The sequence below is a fragment of the Poecile atricapillus genome, chromosome 3 (genome assembly GCF_030490865.1).
Source record: "Poecile atricapillus isolate bPoeAtr1 chromosome 3, bPoeAtr1.hap1, whole genome shotgun sequence".
Classification (NCBI taxonomy): domain Eukaryota; kingdom Metazoa; phylum Chordata; class Aves; order Passeriformes; family Paridae; genus Poecile; species Poecile atricapillus.
Genome location: NC_081251.1, coordinates 100389756 through 100415823, shown reverse-complemented (window position 1 = coordinate 100415823; position 26068 = coordinate 100389756). Strand labels below are relative to the sequence as shown.

Here is a 26068-nt window from a genome sequence, read left to right as displayed (position 1 = left end):
AAAGCAGAGTTTTACTTCTTAGACACTGAATCAGTTGTTTATGCTGCCACAGCAGAGAAGAGCTCATTGTTCTGTTCAAAGCAAGTTGTGCAGCCCCATTTGAAGTTGCAAGTCCACATGGCCAAAATGCTCTAACAGTCCTTATGGTTTAGATCTTGCAAGACAACAATGTAGAAATTGAACTTTCCTTTTATCCATACAGGCTTTTACCCATATCTTTTCCTGATTCAGTTCACAGAAATTAAGCAGGAATCTTTGGCACATTAACTTCACTCTACATTAGAAATTGCTAAAATCTTTTCTGTTCTACTTTTCAAGCAGAATTTCTACCTCTAGGAACATCACTTTGACACTTTTAATCATTACCAAATGCACTCAAAAAGCTTCAGATAATAAGGTGAAATTTCTCTTCCTTGCACTAGAAAAAATCTTGGGCATACCATACTTTATCATAGAGCCCTGCTCCCCTTGCTTGTGAAAATAGTGTGCTGATGGGTTTTCTCCAAATAATTCACTTGCTTCCTGGTCCTCTTAGGACTACATAAGCATTTGCGGGTCAGTCAGGAAAAGGTGGCTAACTTTGAAAACAACACTCAAATAACAGCATTTTGGCTCCACAGAGAGCAAAGTTTCCTCTTACAAGCTTACCTTTTTGCTGTAGGGTATTTCAACAGAGAGAAGTATTTCTTCAGGCTTAACTATTGTCTTTCTGTAGCCAGTGAAAAACTTCTCATCCATCGTGACGGTCCTTTTGCCCTCTGTAGAGCAAAGGGACATCAGTGGTAAATAGATGAAGAATGGCAGTAGTGTGTGGGGAAAAGCCTTCAAGCCACACAAATCACTCTTGATGTGACATCTGATTTTATTTTTTCACTCTATTTCACCAAATCAGGAAAATCTTTCTCAGATTTACTTTGATATTTATGAAATCTATGACAGCTTCTGCCTACATACTAAATTTTCTTCGCACAGGAATTGATCAAAAAGACCTCCTTCCCTCTTTATCAAATTAAAGCTTAGCTTCCAGGTGAGCCAGTTTCCAACACTAATGAAATCTCCCTCTTTCTCCTTTCCATAGCCTGCACTCAGTCCACTGATCAGACAGTCCATTTATTTGAAGGATCTTATTTTAAAAGAAAATTCATAAGAACAAATAAAAACTGAGATGCTTAGGTTTCTTCTTAGAAAAAAAGAAGCAAGTTTCAGTCTTCATCTGAATAAATCAGAAGGATTAAAATATGACAGTGACAGAAACTATTTCATGCCTATTATTTTTGATTAGTACACATCTTCAACCAGCTCTTCCCAAGGACATGTCTGTAAGTATACACACAGAACCAGATATTCCATCTGGCACAGAAGTTCAAAATTCTTTAGGAAGACAAACTTAGATCTAGCTTTAGGACTTTAGCCTCAAAATGTGTGAAAACACTGAAGACTTAAACTAATAATGTTAATTTCCACCTTCAAGTTTGTCCTGACCTAACAATCCATGGCAGAGAACTGACTGAGTGCTGACTATCCCACTCCCCTCAGTGTCACAGGGAAATGTAACTTACCTTTTGATACCAAAGTCAATTTGCTTCCACTTGCCATTAACACGGGATTTAAGTCAGAAATTGGGCTTGCTGTCATTATGTTCCCACCAATGGCCTAGAGTGAAAATAATGCATCAGATAAACATTAAAAGTCTAAGCAATTTTTTGCCTTTAATTAATTGGGAAAACTGAAACCTCACAAAATCAGATGCTGTCTCAGACAATATTAACATTTGTCTGAAACAGATTTATAACAGTGTTTTGTTAATGCATCAAGACTACCTTATGCTCAAACCTCATATGCACAACCATGCCAAAATTCAATCACTGTAGCTGCTATTAAGGGAGGATTCATCAAACTGAAAAGGGTATTTTCAGCATGAATCAGGAACCAAAGTTTTTGGCTCCAAAACAAATGTAAGGCACAGTGTCTCATGGAACAAAAGTTCTTGTTTGGAAGGTTGGTTTAACTGCTTGCTTGATATTTTTTTCTTAGAGCACATGGAGTTTGAACATATCTTCCCCTTTAAAACTAGAGGAAAATTTGCCAGATCTGATACATTTACACTATGACTGCCCTAGTTGTCATGGCAATAATACACACACCTACTTCTCTCAAGTTTGTCCAGCACTCTAAATTATTAATTTTTTTATTAAAAAATGTCATTAAATTAGTCAAATCTCACTAGAGTTCCCCCCATTTGGTGATAACAGCAATGGAAGACATGGACAACTGCCAAGTTTCCCTTGCCTGCTAGATGTGTGAATCAGTGCAGCATAGACACCAGCTGAGACCCCACCACTTTCTGGGGTTGATTTTTGTGTGCTGGTTTCTTTCCCAAGGTTTGCAAGTGTTCTCTTGTGAGATGCACAGGGCACACCAACACTGCATGAGGCAGGGCAGCTCCTCAGACTGAGCTTTCAACTACAGGCTCTGGTGCTCCGAAGTCACTTACAGCAACATTCCTGATCTGTGGCCCTGCAAACCACCGTAGCTGTTCCAGTACAGCCTGGAAGATCTCTGTTTTGTATGGAGGAAGGTCTGACACCGCTTTTCTCATCACCTCCTCTACTGACTTCAGGGTACAGGCAGCACCAATGGTAACCCCTGTAAACAAACAAAGGAAAAGAATTGTTGTTCTCCAAAATTCTGAGGTACAGAAGGAAAGTTATTGGCTCTGCAAAACTAGAAGGGTTCAAATAGACCTTGAGTTACACCAGACTATTTATAATACACTGCATGTACATCACATCCTCAGAACAAAATTCACCTTTAAATCATAGCTCATGCTGGTGTTGTCTCCCACATGACAGTAACACACCACCCTTTTGCATCACTGTATTATTAACAATATTGGCCTCCTATAGGCCTTAGTTTGTCCTTTGAGAAGTGAACTCCAACTCTTTTCACATTTCCACACCTTAAATATCAGATATTGGGCCACATGCACTAAATTGTCCCAGGCGTTTCTATTTGTAAGGTTGGCCCATTTCCAAAATAAAGCTAAAGGCAATGGAATTATAAAATCGTTAAGGCTGGAAAAGACCTCCAAAGATCACTGAGTCCAGCCTCTGACTGAACACCACCACGTCAGCTAAACCACAGCACTAAAAGTCACGTCCAGTCATGTCTTGAACACTTCCAGGGGTGGTGACTCCACTACCTCCATGGGCAGCCCAGTGGTAGACCATGCTTTCAAGTGAAGAAATTCTTCCTGATGTCAATCTGAACATCTCCTGGCCAAGCTTGAGGCTTGTTACTCGTTACCTGGGAGAAGTCACTGACCCCCACCTTGCTACACACTCCTTTCTGGGAGTTGTAGAAAGTGATAAGGTCACCCCTGAACCTCCTTTTCTCCAGGCTAAACATCTCCAGCTCTTTTACATATTACTCACTTGACTTTCTGCATAGGTAATGTATAACACATACAGAAAATAATCTTTAATCTGGGGATTTTCCTTCACACCCTCTTTATTATTCCATGGAGTCCCCATTCACCTTGCAGGTGTTCTGCCTCTTTTCTTGCTCACCTGTTTCAGTGTGCTGAACAGCATTCATTTCAGGGATCCATGCTGGTGCTATTATCACTGGATATAGCAGGTTCTTTAACCTCATCTCAATACCTTAAGGAAAAGACACTGTTTTGGTACTTGTGTGACACAGCTACTGTTGCACATAATCCTTCAGGAAAGAAAAATACAATAAACCCTACAACATTTAGTAAATATTTCATGAACCAATTGCTCAAGACAACAGAATTACCAAATATGTCTGAACTCTCCTCCTCAGCACGTATGTTTGCAAAGGTATCTATTTGGTGTGAGAAGGCAGTAAGATTTCACGTCTTGAGAGTTTTCTCACTGAAAAGTCCTTCAAAACTCAGCTTTCACAACTGCATTAATTTGATTATGAGGATATTTTATGCTGCGTCACTTCCCTCTTCTCAGAATTCCACAAAACAGCACAAAGACCCAGAGATCTGGATTAGCATTTTTTTCAGCTGACACAGCAAAGAATGGAGAAAAACATTCACTGTGAGATTGGATCTACCTGAGAAGAAAACCTGTTCCTACATACAACCTGAAAATAGCTTTTTAAAAGCAATGACATGAAAGAAGTTTCCATTTGCACTGTTGTCACAAAATACTTCACAGGTTTCCAACTGTTCATAATAAGCATCATCTCTTTCTCTTACCCACTTCTGTGTTCCCCACAACGAGTTTGGCATTGGGGTACTGGGATTTGAGAGCCACCAGTTCATTGAGAGTTGTGGGCTGGATCCACATCACACGCTCGCCTTTGAAACACATCTGCTTCTGCTGTTTGTTACTCTGGGTCTGCAGAAGGGAATTCAGATAGAGCTCAGCCCCTACATCGAGCCAAGAATCCCTGCTCACATGCTGCCCATGCCTGTGCCACACTGGGCTCCATCTCAGCCAAGTTACTGACAGGGGGCTGGGATATCCACACTGTTGTTGGTAGTTTGCCACCCCCCTTCCTTCTGCTAGCAGTGATTAAAGCCTTTCTCATGCTGACAAAAGTTCTCCCTTCCTGATACTTCTAGGTGCAAGATCTGTGCCAGCAAGCTCCATCTGACCAAGGTTCTGGCAAATGACTGTAGCTTCAGTTGTTTCAATGGGTTTTCCATTCTTATCTCAAACCAAAAATGTCAGTCTTTAGTACTGATGAATTGTAATTACCTGCTAGGCCAGGTTCCGATTTCTCTTTTTAACTACTTCATCCAGTGACTGAAGAAAACATGAGATCAACCCTTGGGTAGGAGAACATCTTGGAGAAGAAACAGAGGAGCCCTATCCCAAGCTGAATATATCTTATACTATGGTCTAAGAGAATTTACTCATGCTGTAGCTCATTACACATTTAAGCTAGGTACAGCAGCAGATGTAATTAATGATTGAATTTCAGTTGTTAAATGTGAAGGAAGCTGTAAATGTGTCATGTGCTGGATTAGACTCCTGGCTGGGACACATTGTTTAGGGAGGAGGATCCCCCAAAAAGACAGGAATGAAACATGAAGAGAAACTAATCTCTCCTAACTTTTAATGTCATTGTGAGACATTCAACTTTTACTGCTGCTATGGTGAGGGAAGTTTTTTGAAAAGACAACTATTTGAGATATGTATTCAGCTACATCCTGTAGTTCCTACTTCTCTTCCTACACTATAATGGGAACACAGGGAGACAAGCTCAGATATATCTAATATTTGATGCAGAAGTTCACATCTGACCTAGTAAATTGACATTTGGATTTTAGCTACTGTTCCACCCCCAGACAGGCAGTGACTGGAAAAGGAAGGCAACCCAAAAGCAGAGACACATATGGTGAGAACCAGAAAGAAAGACAGACAAGTGGAGCAGGCACCTGGCCTGCATATTTCTTTTCAACCACTCTGGCTGAAATACCTTCTGTTTTATAAAACAGGGAATGTTTCATGCCCATGCATTTTCTTTCATTAGCAGCCATTTTGCCCTGCCATTTCCTCAGGACAGAGTCACTCAAACCTTGTACAGACCAACTAAACCAACAAATCACTGCTGTTTCTTTCTGAACAAACTTACCATTAACTCTGGTGGGAAGATTGGCTCCTGTGTGGGATCCAATGGCTGGAACTCAGAAGAATTGAACAGGCTGGAGGATGTCATTTTCTGTTACAGAGAAAATGCAAATGGGTAGTGACTGAGGAAAAAGCTCTCCACATTCAACCATAACTCATTCCTCTTTCTACTCAAATCCCTGTTACTATTTCATAGAGCAAAATATAGCAAACACAGCAAAATGATGCCATGTGATTCAGCATTTAATTCAGCATTTAAGGTTCTTCACTTTTATTTTTCTGATTCCCCTGCATGTCTTGTCAGAACTCTCAACCAGAACACACTAGGTTTTTGTCAATCAAAAGTGACATTCCTTTCACACTGGCATGTTAAATCATGTCAAATATACCTTTTCTGAGGTATGCTCTTCAGACCATAAAATATAAATTAGTCTAAATTGCTTTGCATAAATATTGCTAAAATAAAAGCTTGGGCTTTTTTAAAAAACTGGGCTTGGGCATACAATGAGACAGATCTAAGATATTAAAACATCAGAAATAAAGTAAAAACTACTAGTTGGGAGACACCTTACCACACTGCCTTCTTTTCCATTCATGCAGCAGCCAGGACCATTGGCTTTTCCTCCACAGCAGCCCAGACCATTGGCTTTTCCTCCACAACAGCCTCCATTCTGAAGAGGAAACAAGCACACTTCAGCTATTCTAAACAACGTCAGAACATTGCAACTTGTACAGAATACAGTCCTCCCCTTTCATCAATCCCCAGATTTCAGAAATTTGCAGTAACATTTTTCATTAATAAACTGCTTGAAAGAAAGAATTCCAAGCAGTCTTAATTGTTGGAGTATTCCATGCAACACTGCATGCTTCCTAAAAAACAATCCACAGAAATTCTCTGGAGATTTCTGGTAATGAATTTCATTATATTCTCTGCTTCCTAAATTCATTTTATACTCACATTACCTTATGTACCAATTTCTTCTTTCCCTTCCTTCATTTGTTTTATACCTAGACTGGTACATACAATTTGATTAACTTTTTTCCCTCCAGATATTCCAGAAGATTCCAATTGTACAGGTTTGGAACAAAGGGGAAATTACTTCATCAGTGGACGGCAAAGTTTGGGAAAGATCACAGTGGGGAATTTAGACCTGTTTTCACAGAAAGATGTATCACTTCAATGCACCAGAAGCTGGTAACACATTGCTTGCAGTTGTCACTGTGCTATTTCACAGAAGGGTTGCACCTTGCAGACTCCGAAGGAACATCACGGTTTTAAAACCCATACATGCTAATCAGGACATACACAGTCCCAGCATTTTCCAAGAGACAGACAACAAAAACAACTCAGAGAGCTCTCAGTATCTGCACCACAGCAGAGCCAGAGAGGTGACTAACACATCAAAGCTCCAATGCCATATTGAAAATTGAGGTTATGGGTTTTAACATTCAGCTTACCATGGTATTTTCCCTCCCACTACGACAGCATCCAGTGCCATTGGCAACTCTGCCACAGGAATTCATGTCCTGTGGGAACAAAAACTGTTCTGAGAAAAAAATTGCACATTCCAAGGAAATGTAGTAGGTTTGATCTCCTTTTGAGAGAAATGTCCAAAGCAGAAAGAAGGTGCCAACCAAGTAGGTGTTTCTCTTACCAATGTAAGGCAATATACTGCAGTGTCATGCCCACTGTACTGGTGAACTTCTTGTTCTGGTTTGGAACTATTCTGACCATTGAACTGTTATCTCTGGAGCTGTGACATTATGCCCAGAGAAGACTGAAAGGGACAACACATACAATACAATAGCAGTACTCTAGTACCAGGCAGACCATCTGCCTTTGTTTCCAATCTGACTCCTATCGGTTTCATTTCTTGAAATGCTCGTTTACTGGGAGATGCAGGAAATAGCAGATGCCTGTTCACATTCCATCTGCTAATCACAACTCTTTTGACCTCTATTAGAGATCAATAGAAACCACTGTATGTACTATGTAGAGTCCCTTCCTCTCCCTTGCATCTCTTTTTCAGGCCGACATGGACTCAGTGCTTTCCTGTATGGAAGTCAGATTGCCACAGATGTGATCCTTGTTCCAGTTCTCTGAACCTTCTTCTATTCTGCTATACCCTGTTAGAGATGAGAGGAGCAGAACTACAGAGTGCTCAGGTGTAGGAAGAGCCATGGAAGTGTTTTCTTCTTCTGTGTCTCTCTCAAGTTTATAAAAGCCTTCAGAAATTCCTCAAAGCCAATTCCTGCCTTCACTACCCAGAACTAACTTGATATCTGTTAGCTTTTCTCATCTCCTTACTCACACTCTTTTAAACCACATTTAGGGATAGGTGCAACAGCCCTGCTTTCCACCACAGGTCCCAGCACAACTCCACAACAGTGACCTCCCTCCACTGTAAAAACATACCATTTTTACTCTTCTTGCCATTTCGTGCTTTCATCCATACAGAGACCCTATTGTCTTTAAAAGCCTTTGGTGAGACATTGTGGAAAGCCTGTTGGAAATCCAAGTAAGGCTTTTATCAACTGGGTTTATCAACCATTTGTAATGGATCTCACTCCTGCTTGTATTCTCCTTTGTTGATTGCAATTCTGGATAATAAGATGAAATTAATGGGCACCACTGTAAATTCTTTTCTTTTGACATTTAATACCAGTGTAGACCCATGAGTGGCTGGTAATCACTGAAGTACATAATGATCTACTCTTCTTCACAGCCTCCAGCACTCATTCAGGTACAAAGGGACTAGAGAAAATTTATGGCAAAGCTTCATACCTCACCCAAACCAGCAGAAGAATTCTGGGAAAGAGCTATAAAATAGCAACTTCAAACTTCTTTCCAGAGCTATTCCTGCTCTGCAGCTGATCTTTCAAAAAAGCAAATTCCTCACCAGATTCCTCCAGCGTACCATACCTTAACACTTTGTCCACACCAGGATCAGCTGCAAGTTATATTATGCAGAGAGGGTGAATTTTTCTGAGACTTACAAAAAAGAGTTACAGAGTCTAGTTACCTGTGATCCAAAAAGGGACCATCATGGATCTTATTCAAGTGTCCCAGCAAGTGGAAAGAGTAAAGGGTTTGCTCTAGTTGAATTATTAATGCATGAATCACATACAAAGAGGTCAAGAGTTGGAGCTGGGTTGTTGGAGCATACATATTTCTTCCTCCCCATCTGAGTTCATGGCATGTTTCAGTAACAGAGAGAAAGAAGCCAACTTTCCAGGTTTTTTTAAAACATCATCTGAAGCCACTTACTTTAGCAAATGTCCTGTATCCTTCCAGAATGGGTCTGTAGCCTGTACACCGGCACAAGTTTCCTGCATTGCCAGAGCAAAAGGATAAGGATTTAGTGTCATTTGGCTAAAAACTTCTCTTCTTTTAGAACATTCTATTGTTTCTCACAAAAGCTTGTCAAATCTTCATACAGCTAATGAAAAAACTGGGAGGAGGAAAATTTCATTAGGAACCTTGCAACAACCCTACCATCTTTTCTTGTTGAAATTTAAACTGAAATTCATTTAGAACAAATGCAATCTGTTTTATTCACTATTCATTTATCTCAATTGTGTGAGTCTTATCAGTATACCAACTAGTGTGTCTCCTGAATTACACAGAGATTGCTTTCTCCTGCATCATCATTCCTCCTGGATCACTGCTGGAAGCTCAGTAATGACTCTAACCTCAGCAACAACAACAGTCTGTCACAGGATTTATATAGTTGGATTCTGCCCCACTCCATCATTGCATGTTGCTGTCTTGGTCCTTGACTTGAGGACATGTTTTCTGTCACCTCTGCAGGCTCTTGTGACATCAATGAATCAACAAGGACACTTTTGAGCCCCTCAAGGACAGGCCACCTTTTGGTCTGTTGTTAAGATAAGTGGGTACCTAATCCCAGCCTGAGGCCACTTACCCCTGCTTATGAACTATAATGTTCACTTCATAGCACCTTGCTGGTGTCTGAGTGGAAAAGCTACTTCCTAACCTCACAACCATCAGCTATTTTTAACAAAATACATTAAATAAAGGTGCACCTCCATCCCACTGGGTGAAGCAGATGTAATAAAAGCAGAACAGGTTGCACCCCTGCAGGGCTGTGAATATTACCTTGGAAAGCATCTTCGATGTCCTCCATATGGGGCTCGGGGTTGTTTCGGAGCAACGTGTACATGGACATGACAATGCCTGGAGTGCAAAAGCCACACTGGGACCCATGACTTTTTGCTATTCTCTCCTGAGAGAAAGTAAAAACCACGATTAGCCCATAATAGCAAGGTGAGTTCACTGTTTGTGCCTGTTTCTATTACTCTTCTGTTAAAAGCAAAACCCAGTATCACAGAGACGCTAAGATTATCATCAGCTGTTTCCTGGTCAATTAATCTGTGAGACAGCCTTCAAAGAAAAGGGCAGCCTGAAACACTTGCACCTAGGCTTTGAACTCAAAATGTGACTGAAGGCCACTAGAAGATTCTAAGGAGATCAGGAGTTCTTCAGATTTACCATGCTAGGAAGGTTTGGACTACCTGCCCAGACCTGAGTTTGAATTTCAAAACTTAGCTGTCAGAATCTTCAGGTGGGAGGAGAGAAAAGAAGACAAACAAAGGGCAGACTGGCTGCCATCCATTCATGTACATCAAACTTATTTTTCACTTTGTTGTTTACTCCCTCAGATACTGGCACAAGTCCTATCCACTGTGCAAACTGAGATGAATCACAGTTTACCTTAAGGGAGCAGGTCTCTGACAAAGAGAGGCAAGTCTGCATTGTAATACCTTGCTAGAAGAGCAAGGATACACATTCCTGTCACTCTTTTTCACCAAGAATATTTTGAGACTCCAGAAATATTGCTGAACCAAACCTTGCTTCACTACTGCAGGGAAGGTTCCCAACTATGCAAGATCAGAAACCAAAGTAATTCGTGGAAGGCCATAGAAAAGCCCAAACCAATCTCAATTTCCTAGCTCCAGGTCATTATATTGGCTTTCCCCACAACATCAGCCTTCCCAGACCAGGGTGTGGACCAAAAACAGCCATGCAGCCCAAGGACAAAAGCAATTCAGCCAGGACAGCACCAGTTAACCTGCTAGGGGCAGAACAGAGCTGTAGCATTGTCTCAGGAGTTTAATTCTGTCACTTAACCATTCCTGCAAGTATGGATTGCTCATGAAGAGAGTCAGCCTCGTGGCTTTAGCATTATGGTGGAGGTCCCAGTGTCCTGGAACAGGTGTAATTAGCATAAGAAAACATGCATAGAGGGTTTTAAATTTACCAGTATTAATAGCTTACCTGGGCTGGGTGCAGCCTGGATTTTGTGTTTCCTATGCCTTCAACAGTAGTTACAGCCACATGATGCAGGGCACAGATGGGGAAGAGACAAGCATTGGCAGTATGGTGACTAAAACAGTACATTAAGGGAATTTCATTTGACAGTGCTGCTCAGCAAAGGAAAAAGGGAACAGGAGCAGTGAAGAGTACTCGGAAGGTACAGCAGTGGACACAATAGGAGCACTTAAATAGATATGATACAAGAATTAATTACAAGCCAAATCCTACAGCACCCAGTCATCCAAAGTTCTAATTAATTTCCCTTGCAGTTTGATCTGGGCATACACCATAGGATTTCACTTAGATATAGCAACACTAAACATCTTTGTTGCACATTAAGATACAGAACTCATACAAGTAATTTATAGGGGCAAACTACAAATACCAAGATGTTGTTTAGATGGACACTTGCAAAGTTATGTAAGAGCCTGGAGTTCTCAGTCTTTTAGCTAGAAAGCTGTTTCTAGATGTTAAACATGGGGGGAAATCTAGACTGAAGGTAAAAGAGAATAATGTTGCCAAAACTCATATAAGAACTAGCCATTTTATCATTTCTATCAAGACAGAATAATGACCCTAAAGATATCTTACTCATGGCCATGCTACTAAGCAGAACCACACAGAGGATCCAAGTTATAGTATCCCCAAGCATTATTCCAAATATATTAAAGATTTCAGTACTTTCTGTTCCCTACAGTAAGACTAAACTGAGGCTTGTCTCTCTGTCTCATCCTCTGCATTCCCCTTTTTGTTTGATTCCATTGTTTCCCCTTTCAATTAATTAAAGTGAGAACAGGAGGAAATTTTGTCTCAGGAAATAATTCGGAAGGTTACAATACAAGTAGAGAAAAAAGTTAATATCTGCTGGCATACAGAAATGAGATTACTGTCATAACACAATAACAATAAAGATTTTATCACAATAATCATTATATGGATTCTCATAGCAAAAAGTTACAGTAGAGTCAGTGCAGATATTGCAGGCCTCAGAAAAATAGTTCCCTATCAGCACTGTGCAATGCTTTAAGAAAAATACTTTCTTATCTTAGCCTTCTGAGTTTATGTTCTGAAAGTGAAAAATTATGTTTGGCAGAAACATCCATTATATAACTTTTTTTTTTTAAAAATTGTATCATGTCTGGTATGTCAGGAACCTGGATCTGTCCCCATTTTATTTCTCTATTGCAGAGTTCAGATTGCAAAGGATACAGGATTTTCTTCCGAAAAGGATCATACTTGGATATCATAACAGTGCAAGCACCACATCCACCTTCTCCGCAGCCTAGTTTGGTTCCACACAGGCCCACTGAAAGAACAGAAATTAAGGAAAACACAAGAAGTGTTGGCAGAAACCTTCTCAAGTCATCAATCTAGGCTGAGCAACAAGTTCTTGCTGAAAACAAAGCACTTATTTCTTCTACTTAGGAATTTAACATAAGCAAAGTTCAAAAACTGGCATGTGTGTATTGAGATCAACACCCAAACCCCTCATAAGGACACAGCCCACACTCTAACAGACTCTTAAAATAATCAAAAAAATATCTTCAACTGCAACAGTTCCCACTTTCCATTACTCAGAAATACATAAGCGAGATAAAGCACCGGTAATTGCTGAGCAGTTCAGGCATGCAGCCACATCCCTGAGCCACACAGTGACATCCTCCTTCAGCATCTCTCACTGGAGGGGCTTGACTTCTTCCTACACCTGGTAACTCCTACCAACCAGAAGGCTCTCAGGCAAGGCAGTCACCCAGGGCTACCAATTACACGGTTTAGCACTGGTTGGGAGCTGCATTTGAACTGCTCACAAACTACCTGCATCTCAAAAGTCAAGGTCTGGCTACCCCATTTCTGATGGCTTGTCAATTGATAGCGACAAAACCAGCCAAGCACACTCCCCAGGAGCCTGGGTCCCATAAAATCATGAGAGGGAGACACTGAGAGCCAGAACTCATGGAGATGCACAGAACCCCTGCACAGACACCTGGGAGCTCACAGAGTGTATGGCCCAGCTTAAGCAGATTCCTCCACAGACTGCTGAGCTCATGGCCATGCTTTAAAATCAGGAATTACATCAACTATTCTACAAAGGGAGTTCAGGAGAGAACTCCTTGAGTCACTTCTGCTTAAGTTCTTTCACTCTTTAGAAGGTAATTAGATACTATTATTTATTGCAAAGAGGATTGGCCAATGTTGAGAGACTTTTGGTGGGGTAAAGATCAGCTGATTTCACTGGCAATAGACACATCAAGTTGAGATCATCAGTGCCTTTCCCTATATCACAAAGCCTTTGGAAAAGCTCTATCACAAAACTGTGATAGAGGGAACTCAACCTCACTACAAACAGTATGGCACTGATCATTTCTAGAGAATCATAGAATCATTTAGGTTGGAAAATATCTTTAAATTCACCAAGTCCAGCCCTAAACATAATGCTGCCAAGTCCACCACTAAACCATGTCTTTAATGCAAACCTAACACTGCCAAGTCCACAATTAAATCATGTCCTTAAAGCCACCACTGCTTTTCATACAATCACGTGCCTGCTTGAGCAGAAATACAGCTTTCCTATGCCATCTGATATTTCTCTCGACAACAGTGCTAACCTGCCTTAATAAAAAACGTTTCTCAAAGTATTTGTCTGACCCTAACCAGATATCTACAAAGTAAGTTAACCAGAGTACTCATGTAGAAGATCCACAGGCTTTGAAGAGCTCAGATTCTCTCTTTATAAAGCTATTTGCATTAGTTATCAACAAGCTTAGACATAAAAGTTCTAGAGGTAAGACAGGCACACCTAGGCACAAGAGTCACGCCACTTACATTTCCTCTTGACCTTTATCCATCTATGGTACATTCAGATAAATAGAGATGCTGATAGTTCTGCTGGAAACCTCAAAGAGGAGTGAGTGATTCATGTCCCTGTACTTCCTTCAGCTCCCAGACAAATGGAACACAGCAGCATGGCACAGATACATCGACATAGCTGTGAACAGTTTGGCAGATGTACACATCCAGCTGCCCAGACAAAAACTCAGAAAACATGGAATGACACTACTTATGGAGCCAGACCTGGTACAGCCAGCCTGGTCATCACAGTAATAGCTACTGTGCTCCTGAAGCTGTTCTGACTCACATGTTGACCAGTTTCAAACAGGGTGAAACGTGACCGCTTGCATCTGCTCATGTAAACATGCCCATGGTACCTGGGAGAACCCCTGCCCCTGAGCCTGCCTCCCTGGACCATCTGATAAACAGAACAAAATTATCAAGTTATGGGATATTAGCTACCCAATATGATGTTTTGGCCAAAAAATTCTTTATGATTTGTATGGAATCAATTTAAATTTCCTTCAATTTCATTGCCATCTCATTATTGCTTCCTTTCCATCATACTATAATTCTGTGAAATTACAAGTTTTTCCTTTAAAGTATTAAAAAATAATTTAAAGTATATAATTTTAAAATTGTTAATATTTAAGCCTGGAAGAGCAGCTCTAATCTTTGCTAGCAAGAAATACCACACAATGCAAAGCACTCCCTCTTATACTCTGTGCAAAAGCTCTGCCCAGTACTGAAGTGACAGAACAGTAAACAATTATGAAATGCTGTAGGCATTTGAAGCCTGCAGTTTTTTCTGACACTGGATACATTTTCTTCGTAGATAAGTTAGCAGGGTTGTTTCTGGGTCCACATCTTTTTCCACCACCTGCAAGAAGGGAAAGATATGATAAACACAAAATGTTTTACAACACAGATAAGTTATTTGCAAGAGGAAAGTTTGGTCTTTCTGCAACTTCTTTTCCAAAGCAGGGAGCAAAATCACTGATTATTTCAACAAGGTTGGTCATGTATCTAGACACAATGTTTCCTTGAATTTACTGTATCAGAGAGAAGTATATGCATTACATATATTTGAGGTTTTCAGTCATGGCACAGTGAGGCAAATCTAAAAAAACTCTTCACCAAAAATGGCAAATAAACTTAGTAGTGAGAAGAGAGAGAACTGTATTTTGTACTCAAATCTTGGGTTCCTGACATGTCCTAAATGGTGTCTCATCTTTACTGACCCTGAATAACTGAACTCTGTCCTTTCTTTTGCTATTAGAAGAGACAGAGAAAATGAGCAGATAAACAGAATGACAGAAGGAGCATCAGTAATAGGTTTTGAAGAGAAAAACCCCAACAGTGGAATCTGTAATGTGACAACACAGGTGCAGCAAGATGAACAGCAAGTACCAATCCTCTGAAGTTTCTCCTCCTTCCCTTGTAACATTAAATCAAACAGTATTACAGTACTCCCCATCCTAAATGTGGAAATACAAAATTCCAAGAAGGGAGAATTTTTTTCTGCATATTTTGAGCCACCTCCATCATATTAACAAACCATACTCTTACAAGTTATCCATTAAACATAAAATAACCATTAAACATTTTACTTAACCTCTGCCCAGTGGTCAGAAACCAAAGTTCTGCCCTTGCCTGCAAATGGCCACAGGGCTTGTCTTCCCCTTTTTCTGTTATTAATAAAGTGTCAAGAAATGTTTCCAAATTCACTGTGTGCCAGCATATAATCATGTTCTTGGCTCTTATTTTATGCAAGTCCTAAGTACAATAGTTACAGTTTATTTAAATTAATCAGTCCTAGTTTGAAGGGCAAATTCAAACAGGGGTCAGTTGTGCAAGTATTTTTTTTACTTATTTTTTTCCACTGATAAGAAACCTTCACAGCCTCTGTCCTGTTTCAGTTTTATGCCTTTGACATGTGACAGGGTTATCCTAAAGAGACAAGGTTCATACTTTGTGTTTGAGTTCACCATTTTAGAATTAACCAATAAAATTGCTGCTACAAAACACAACTGGTCACTTTTTGCACATCTTATTCCTGCACTGGGGATGGTCTACAGGAAAAAAGAGTCCATTCTAGTTTGGGAATGTCATATTGTAGATCATGCAGCACACATTGCTGCTATTCACAGCAGAGTGCCCCTGTTCCCTCACCTCCTGGATGTGTAGAATCAAATAAAAGCTTGCAGCAGCTCTTCCATGACCATCCGGTTCAGAGTAAGCCCATAAATGCCTCTGCAGCAGCTTGGCAAACAGACAGACATGAGTAGGAAATTCCAAACACCCCTGTGACTGTGAGTGGACAAATGGCCTTTCAGAGCCATTCCACAGGCAAAGAGCCTGCCCCAACAACTCCCACTGTCACACTGAGTTTCTTCCTCATGTCTGTGCCAATGGCCATTGCAAACCCTTCCAAAGCAGCTTCCAAGATAGCCAGATACAGAAAAGAAACTTCAGAATGGTTAAAGACTGTTCTGTGCTTTTATAAAAAAAAAAAAATCCTCAAGAGGTTTTCTTGAAAGAGTCCAAGCACTCAGTTATGTACTCAAACCAAGCAATTAAAAGTACAGCCCACTGGCTTCTTTTCAGGAAGCAGGAAATAAAAAACAAGCCTAGTCCTTCATTTTACCACTTATCACCATGTACTTTTAGTGATGCAAGAATGTGTGAAGTCCCAAAGTCAAAGCTTTGCTCAACTTTATCAGAAAGTGTCTCCCACCATGTCTCAGATAATCCACACCCTTACCCTGTTCTAGCCAACAGCCCTGGATTGCTACTTCAATCACTTTAAACTACTCCACTGGAGCTGTATCTCTGCAACTTTGGCAGAGAATAGGGATCTGAGAGAGATAATGAGTAAGAGTTTGGAGAACATTCTGGATTAAAACAAATCTCACACATCAGAGATCAAGGAGTCATTTCTCTTCACTTCAGATTCCTGGTGGGAGGATGCTTGCTGGTGAGTCTTTCTTGCTAGGCACAGGGTAAGAATTTTTTGCTGTTCTTGCCCTTTGTTCATTATTGTTGATGCTAGTTTGTCCTCCAACATACCATTCCTCCAGTGGTTTGTTGCAAACACCTGCTGTGATTTGTTCTTAAAATATTATAAAACCCTGTAGGTGGGGATAACATATCTTGTTGGATGCCCAGTACAATATGATTCACAGCTCAATATCACAGCTCCTGCTCACCTCCCCCAGTGTCCTTATACAGCAAGGAACTGAATTCCATCCATTGCCTTCTGTGGTCGTAGGATCAGACAACTTAGATACTGCAGTTAAAGAAGTATTTCCCTTGTGGTAAGCTACTGGTTTTTAGTGTTTGCAATTTGTTTTATTTCAGTTTTTTAAATCAAATGTCATATTGCAGGTATATCAGCTTGTAGCCACACTTTGAGAATTTAAAACTGCATTTTACTGCATTTTCCAGCTTAATTATTAATCAAATGCAGAAAGAAACATTGTAGAAAATGTGAGGATGGCACAGACAGTCAAATGACTCTCAACAAATTTACTCTGTACTGCTGTGTTTGTACTACAAATCTGTTTGCGTACTGATTCTAGGAATTTTAAATACTCAGATCCACCTCAGCAGAGAGCCTAGCTTGGCCCTGCAGTTCTTTGTGCTTTTAAATACCAGAAAGAAAAGGTTCTGAAACAGTTCTTTACACCTTTAAAGCACTAGTCCAGAGAGATGCTGAGCTCACTTCCCCATGATTTTATGCACAAAATTTCAATTTCAATAAATATTTTGTTTTCTGGCTTCTCTACCTGACTCTCATTAATTCAGATAACTTTTCCTTTACAACATAAAGCATCATGTTTAAATTATTATACTCAGAAGGTTCGAATTTTTTCAGTTTAAGAGAATAGTAGTTGAACAAGGTAAATAGAGGAACAGAAAGAAAGAGAAAATAAATATTCCTAGTTTACCAAGCAACATGCTAAGTTTTCCATCAGTTGGGGTCTATAAATGAGAAGGAGATACTTTCGTGAAGGACAAGTTCCTATTCAGTCATTAATCCCTGGTCACTCAAATTGCAAGAAGAAAAAGTGAAAGGTTTTAATCAGACTGCCACAAAGCAAGCCAGACCAGTGACATGTAAAGGTCTCCTAGGTCCTTAAAATCTGTGAATGTGTTATTCCTGAGGTCAGTGAGAGATTTCAAATTCATTTATTAGGAAAAAGAAATAGAACATAGATGAACAAACTGAATATAACCACACAATGTAAATTTTCTATTGGTCATGAGAACATTTTGTTCTGCTTTCAACCAGCACACTGAAACCTTGTAAGTCACTGTTTATGTAGAACCCAGAGGTTTACAAAGCTCAGAAAAATCCTGTATTTTAGCTGGTCCCATCGACAACCAAATACCCAGACTTTGGAAGTGGTAAGAGGTCTAATGTGGCTTCCAGGATAGATCCTCCCTTAGCACTCAGAATAGAAACAGAAATATTGACTCTACCTGTTTAAACTAAAATTACATGCTACATATGCATGAAACAGACTTGTCAGCCAAGGGAAAAAAAACCTGCCCCTATTAGCTTTAAAATGAGCATGCTGATTTGCATTCTAGTCTAGGCAGACTATTAAGATAACTGAGTTAGTAGTGTGCCAAGCTTTATGCCCAGTGAAGTAAACAGGTGCTTAAAATAAAGTCCTGAATGTAAAGTAAAGTATGCTCAGCTGTTCCAAGGAGACTTTTCCTTGATAATGGAGCAGACTGGGCTAATGCAAGAGAGAAGAATTTGCTGCAATCCATGTCCCTATCTTACAAACCACCTCTTATCACATGGTTTTGTACAGTGACAGAACGTCAGCATCCCATTTGCAACGTCAAGCTGTCATGAATCGACACAGCAGTAACCTTTCCCACTGGCCATGTTTCCACATTCTTTGTAGTGTATCAACTGAAATACTTAGTCAGGGCCCCAGATGGATAGAGCCATATCCTAACTTAGAATCATGGAATATACTGACTTGGAAGGGACCCTCTAAAACCACCGAAGCTCAACTTCTGGGCCTGCACAGGACACCCCAAGAATCATACCAGGTGCCTTAGACCATGGTCCAAAGACTTCTGAAGTCTGTCAAGACTTGGTGCTGTGACCACTGCCCTGGGGAGCCTGTTCCAGTGAAAAACCTTTTCCTAATCTCCCCTGATGGATGCTGTTTCCTCAGGTCCTGCCACTGGTCACCAAAGAGAAGATACTAATTCCTGTCTCTGCGCTTCCCCTCTTGCTACCTGCTGTTCCAGCAAACTGCACTTCCAACCACTCCTTCTGTCACATAACCTTTCTCATGCAGCAACATCCCAACAAACTCCACATGCACTGCCACACATCAGAGTGCCGCATGAGTCCAATTCTGTCTCTTAAACTTGCCTTTGGTGGGGTTGTAACTTGAGCCACTTTAGCAATACACACAAAGGCTGGAGGCTCTAGGCAGAGCAAGCGAAACCTTCTCCTTTACTAGAACTGCTTGTTCCATGAGGCAGTGGGAAAGGACACTGAGATACTTTTGACATTAAAATTAGTTGGTATCATTGGTAATATTAATCATCCTCTATTTTTTTTTTTACCCAGGTAGCCAGGATCATGCTATGATAAACCCCTTTACACATGCACACAGCTCTGAGAGATGGCTTTTGTAAACAGGAACAGCAGTTCCGTAAAAATTGCTGAAATGCAGCAAGGTCAGTGTCACTCACAGCAGGTTTATTATGTGCAGGACACAGAAATGACAGACAGATGATCCAAAATGAGCAGGTTGTTTTCTGCTGATGGCCTTCAGGGCCTAGGCTGCCATTTCTCCCCTTCTCTGACTTACCCCAGTGATAAAAGACTACCACAGGGCCAGCCCTGGGCTTTGACTAATAGACATTTTCATGTGTTAGCCAAAAGTGTTCTCCAGGAAGAAGGACTTTTCTAACAGAGCAGTGCTCTTGAAATAATTGAGCACCAGCCAGTGCTGAAGCACCACTTGCAACTGCATGTAGGAATGTGTTTATAAACTCTTCATACCTACCATGACAGGCCTATTGGTTTTGAACCTCAGCTGATCTGGCACCAGAAGTACAATTCTCTTTCATTAGGGCATACCAGAAAAAAAAAAAATCAAACAAGACAGGACACTTGGCCTGTATCAGTGTCTGGATTGCCCAACACATTTCTGGCAACCTCCTAATGCAAGATCTAAAGAGACCCAAGTTCACCCTCCACAAATTCAGGTTCACAAAGGAGGCATCTCATTAAAACTTCACAGAGCAAGAAGACAACAAGTTAATGCTGTGCCACCTGTGCCAACCATAGCAGAAAATTCAGCAGATAAGATTCACAGATTATCTTGTGCCACAATTTCAATTAGCAGACTCAATTAGCTAGTTACAATTAACTTGGAGCTTCAAATTTTGATCTCTTTCTAGAAACAATGAAGGGCTGATATGTCAATTAACACATGTGAACCACTACTAATCTGCATGAGCAAAGCTTTAGTTGTCATCCTTCTCTATAAAACCTCAGAACCAAGCCCAGGCACCACATCAGCATTACATTCAACAGCTCTATGACTAACTTTTACTGCATACTAGATAGACCTCATTCTTCAGTAAACTCTTAATATATCAATAAAATAAAACATTCATATCAAATCCACCGGTACCTTGGAAAATTCTAATCCCAATCCAGTTTGGGATACAAATTCATAACTAAAACCCCTAATTGTAGCTACACTCTCATCCACATTTACACTTGATCAAACGACCATGAAAGACCAACAAAAGCAAAATGGTTAGTAATCCTGAACCAGTCTGTAAGGCAGGGTACAGAGCTTTTTAACCGAGAGAATTGTGTGATCCCTCAAGGGATTAAAAAATTGTCTAGCCCAAACTTAGTATACCACACAATATACCCCTAAGCAGTGCACAGGGCAGGTTTGCAAACTCTTGGCTCGACACAAGTGGATATGCAACCCTGTCCCCTCCTGAGGTTTCTCAGCAGGAAGCTGCTTTGGCACAAGTTCCTCTGCCCAAGTACCTAGGCAAGGGGAAGGTGGGGAAAGCACCAATGAGCTGTAACAGAATTAGAAACAGAATTAACTTGGTAGTTGGTCAAAGAGTCAGCTTTGACTTGTTACAAGCTTTTGAAGAGGCCAGGCAAAGTCCAAACTGGGGAAAGGGGGCTCTGGGACAAACTGTTCAAATGTGTCCATCCTTTGCAAGGAGCACCACAGCCCCCTGTGAGACACAGTCACTTCTAAGTTTATTGTCAGGAATCAGTACAGTTAGTGGGCTTTCATTCTGAAGAATTTTCTAGCTTCTTAAATGGAAATGGAATAAACTTTTTTCTAAATCACTTTCAAAATCCAGGTGTTAGAATTACTTATTGAGCATATGAATTATATACTGATGCTTTCATTTGAGTTAAATTTTCCAGATTTGTTGAAAGTACTGAAATTATTTCTCATAGAAATGCCTGTATTAAGCAGTGCACACTTATTTAAAAGAATTGTAGTAAAAATTATTGCCAACAAATCTAAAATGTAAGAGGAATATTATGTAATTGTGTTACTCTTCGAATAACTGACAAGGTAAAGACAAGAAGAGAAAAAAACATTTAGCAAAACAATATGTAGTCTTCACAATTTAATATTTAAAAGCCATGGAATATGTGTTTTTATCAGAAAACTTCAGAGGAGGAAAAAGATTACTAGAAAAGTAAGTAATCAAGCCACAATCCAGGAGCAAGCTGGACAGAAAGCTGTAATCATCCTTACCTTTTTACCATTCACAAAGAAAACAAGTTCATCCCCTGCCTTGTTTGGAGCCATCCTGAACACCTTCCAAACTTCACTCTAACAGGGCCACAGACCACCCTGGTGAGAGCAGCCCTACTCCCCACAGCAAAGTGAGCACCAGCCACACCACAAGTAATACGAGTCTGCCTCAAGAGTGACTTTATTTCTACATCAGTGCCCTGTGAAACCCCATATTATATAAGAGGCAATGAAGAGGCGTGCCAGCTGCGTTTGGTTGGTGCTTCTGCAGCTCTAATGACAGAAAAGGAGCTGGAACAAGCTGAGTGACCCGCCCCCTTTTATATAGCAGAGGGTCACAATTCAGCTGCATTCCCTTTAGATTATCCTGCCAGGCTTGGGGCACTCACCGTGTGCCACTGACACACGCTGCTTGTAAGGAATTCACAGGATTATGCAATGCAATGCAAACTTGGAGGGGGAGGGGGTTTCTCCCAGCTATCCCTCACCAAATATTGACAGGAAAAAGCTGTTTGCCCTGTTCTGTGCACAGCCATCCACCTGGCATTCACCACACAGAGGTCTCTAATGACAGCACCTGCTTATTTCAAAAACTCCTTGATATGTGCTCATCTGCTGGTAGACTGACTGCAAGACTATTTCACTATTTTTCCTCGCAGTTTTAAAGCTACAGTACCCTCTACCTGGGAGGACATAATTTAAACAAGTATATGTTTGTCCACTTAAAAGTAATTCTAGAGAACTCTGATCCAGCACTTCTTTTGAGGTGCTGGGCTAAGACCATAATGTTTACACTGGGCTCTTAAAGCATTTAGTCTTACCTGTTTTGGCTTAATCCTCACTTCCTGGCTCCTAGGTGCACGTTGCCACTGAAACACAGAGGAAAACCAAGGATCTTTTGTCTTCCATTTCCCTGGTGGTGGTTGCTTCTGGCTTCTCCATTACACAACCATACATTTTGCATGAAGACTTCCTGGCTTTTTCTTCCAAAGGTGTTGGCAGAATCACCCACAGGCCCCTGCATATGACATGCATTGGTTTAATGAACAAGATATCTAAACTACTAGTTCCAGTTTAAAATTCCACCAAAAAACAGCCAAGTTCCAAAGCCTCATGGAAGTTTCCTAGCACGGTTCCTTATCCTGTCTACTTCGTTCTGATTCTTGTGATTTTGCTTTCCTTCTTCAGTTTCAATTAGTTTTGAATAGTTCTTTTATTATTATTTGTTTAAAATCCCTGGGATTTTAAAGCACTATAGCAAAGTTGTCTTCTCAGGAACCTCTCTGAATAATTCATGAGATAAGAAAACCTAATTAAATTACAATTTTCAGAAACAGTCTTTTCTTCAGTATTACAGTAACATTTCACAGTGAATACAATACATATATTATTTTACCAGCTTTTATCTTCTGCCTCATTTATTCTGCTGCACAGTATATACCCTAGAAAAGCTATATTATAACAAGTGTCAAACACTGTTTCAGCCTTCTTTAAAGGCATTTCAGTCTGCTGAAAGTAGAGTTCACAGCAAGCTTGTGCTTAACGCCAGCTGCCTTAATCTACATTTTCAGTGAAGTTGTGCATAGCTGAACTAGTGCTGACACCTATTGTCTGGCACCTCCCACTTTGCAATATCACAGTACTAGAAAAAACACTTTTCTCCAAGTAATCTTAAATCTGTTGCTTTTTATTTATGTGCAAAATTTACACAAGCACTACCCTCACGTAACAAGCTTCAATCTCAAAATTAGTGTACACAAGGTTACTACTCATTAATAGTTTTGTAATATTTCAAAAACCAATTATTACTTATAACCACAAGTAACGTGTTATTACAGCAATCTTAAAAAGCAACTAGCCATTACAGCATTAACACCAAAATCAAACTTGTTTAGTTTCCTAATCTGTGTTTTCCATAATGCATGATGCAGTTCTTAGGTTTAAAGAATATGCGCAGTCTTGTCATCACTTTTTTGAAGTGATGAAGGCCAATACTCAAATTTTTGCCTAGCCTTAGTGATAATATTATAGGTAAACTATCCTTTTCTGCTAAATCAGTAAACAGCACCTTATGACATTCCATCACAGGAATTTGGTCCATCAACCTATTGATTTATAATCCATCAACCCACTATATCAAGATAAATACAACCATGATCATGATCCTATATGTAGATTAGATGGTATTTTAAAACTTCAGACCTCATCTCAACTGGTCACACAACACCAAATTCACTCATTCTCTCACCACCCTGATGGGATAGTCTATTACTATACCCATTTCAAAAGCAGAGGACGAAGACATACAGAACAGGAATATAAGTATAAGTAATTACTATAAGTAATTCTGGAGAATGTGAGAATGCACTATTGACATCTCTTGTCCATTTTTTGAAATCCCGCCTACTTTGAAACAGAACAGAAGATTACCAGAAATAAGAGAAAAGAAAGTGAAAGCTAAAAAAAGTGAACTCACAAAACCCTCAACACAGAACTCCTGTAAGTGAATTAAAATGGAAAACTTACCTCAATCAAACAAAAATTTGTTATAAGACAAAGTATTCTGACTTACAGTCAGATAAAGTCTAGCAGGTTTCCCATTTTAGAAATCATCCCTTTGCCCATTCATAACTCTGAGATGGGAATGTTTTAGAAGCTCAAAATTACTTGCAGTCTCATTTACTCACTTAAGAGCTCAGAAAGCAGCTAATATTAGTCAAGAACATATTTTTTTTTTTTAAAAACAGATGACCTTCCTCATTCTGACTGGTTAATCCTGCAGACCTGGATGTTGCAATCATAATAATAATAAAAATAATCTGTTCTGCAGATGATCACGTGTAGCTCAATAAATACAGTGAAATTTATGGAAACACCATTCCTGCCAGGAATTTACTGCCAGAATTAGGTAAATGGATGAAAGTACAACAAGGAAACAATGCCAGGGGTAATAAAGGAGAAGATTTAAACAGAAGTGAGAAGACTTGTTCCTCTTCCAGCAAACAGGAAAGTACAGGTGGCTCTGAAGAGAATTCTATGAAGGGATCTATGAAGAGCAATTTTTAAAGCAAATATAAAAGAAAACAGAGTCCCAACTCAGTGCTTTAATACAGTACCCCCTGTATCAAGCTTCCAGTGTCTTGCACACCCACTCTGTGTGCCCACTGTTGCTAAACCATTGTGGACAGCATCTTTCCCCTGAAGTGGAAACAACCTGTTTGCTTTAGTTCTGGTGATCCCTCTTCTGTTGGCTCATGTATCCTTTGTGGGAGCACACATTCGACACTCTTCAGGGATCTCAAGAGATCTCCACCTGCGATTATCAGGGTCAGCCATGAGGGGGATACAAGGTTAATTAGAGCTGTACACGCCATCTCTTCTTAAACATTAATTTTAAGCCTCAGCTATTGGTGGTTGTTTCTGTTATGAGTGTTCTCTGTATGGGTTTTTAAAAAAACAAAACATCATAGAGTAGTGATTATAGATTGAGTGTAAAGAAAGAGTGTGTTGCCTGAGGATGTTTGTTCTTCTCTTTGGCATCACCTATCAGCCACTGGTGAAGACAGGTTCCTGAAAGAAGTGAGCCTTTTATCTTATTAAATAGGGACATTCATACTTTATTGCCAAAGTCTCCAAAAAGTGCTCAAAGAAACAAAATCATTGGGGATCCTAATACAGACAGTAAACTTAATACTCTGAAATAACAAAACACTACAAAAAAACCCAACCAAACACCAAAACCCAAAAAAATCTCCACAAAAAATTGCCGTATGATTATGAAAGTAAGGTACTGCACATATTTTCAAAGGCATTTCTCAGAAATTAAAAGAAGAAATTATGTTCATGCACTTTCCTATGCATCTATGAATTTATGTTTAAATTCCTTTCTGGTTACAGACAGAGATTTGAGAAGGATCATCGTCACAAACCTATATTTGATCTCCTCATTGAGGTTTGTGAGTGGATACTAGCTCATTATTCATGAGTCACTAATCACTCAGTGTTCAGCTTCTAATTGTACAAATATTGTCTAATTGTCCAGATTTATTGCATGAATTATGATCTCTTCACCTGCTTTTGAAGATGGGTGGAGTTTAATGATAGCTCTTTTCTTTGTCCTACCACCTGTCTTCCTATGAGAGCAAGAAATGAACAAGGTTAGTCAATTCACCCTTCTGTTCAGGAGTCCTGGTAGTCACTATTCTTCACAACAATTAACAAAGCATGATTTGTTTCAATTCATTCAGTGTTTTTTCCATTGCCTACTTCCAGCAGGCCAAACAAAGGATATAGATATCTGGATATAGATAGAGGATATAAATATCAAAGGATATTTCAGATATCTGACCTGAAAAGCCTTCTTTTCAAGCAGGCTTGTTAATGTGTGTTTCTTGTCTTCAGCACCACCAAACTTGACATCTATTGGTTGTCTTTTACCTGCTCCCAGGTACCACGTGAGAGAAACTTCCTATATCTGTCCTGATAATCTAACT

The 26068-nt window shown here is 39.9% G+C and overlaps 1 protein-coding gene across 3 annotated transcripts in view; it reads right to left on the bottom strand.

The window, feature by feature from the left end:
* The window catches only part of XDH (xanthine dehydrogenase), a 47413-nt gene extending 25594 nt beyond the window's left edge, over window positions 1–21819 (bottom strand). Inside the window, exons 1-14 of one of the 3 annotated variants that reach the window (XM_058836923.1) lie at window positions 21576–21819; window positions 14605–14662; window positions 12163–12259; window positions 10915–11023; window positions 9736–9862; window positions 8884–8945; window positions 7074–7142; window positions 6188–6286; window positions 5620–5706; window positions 4235–4376; window positions 3570–3662; window positions 2495–2646; window positions 1560–1653; window positions 649–758 (exon numbers count right to left, since the gene is read on the bottom strand). In XM_058836923.1, the coding sequence (XP_058692906.1) occupies window positions 649–758; window positions 1560–1653; window positions 2495–2646; window positions 3570–3662; window positions 4235–4376; window positions 5620–5706; window positions 6188–6286; window positions 7074–7142; window positions 8884–8945; window positions 9736–9862; window positions 10915–11023; window positions 12163–12259; window positions 14605–14662; window positions 21576–21629 (1353 nt within the window). In that variant the 5' untranslated portion in view covers window positions 21630–21819. Of the gene's footprint in view, window positions 1–648; window positions 759–1559; window positions 1654–2494; window positions 2647–3569; window positions 3663–4234; window positions 4377–5619; window positions 5707–6187; window positions 6287–7073; window positions 7143–8883; window positions 8946–9735; window positions 9863–10914; window positions 11024–12162; window positions 12260–13776; window positions 14170–14604; window positions 14663–21575 lie in introns of those variants that run through there. The other 2 variants (XM_058836925.1, XM_058836924.1) reach the window with 2 other exon arrangements.
* Between the last annotated feature and the right edge of the window lie 4249 nt (window positions 21820–26068).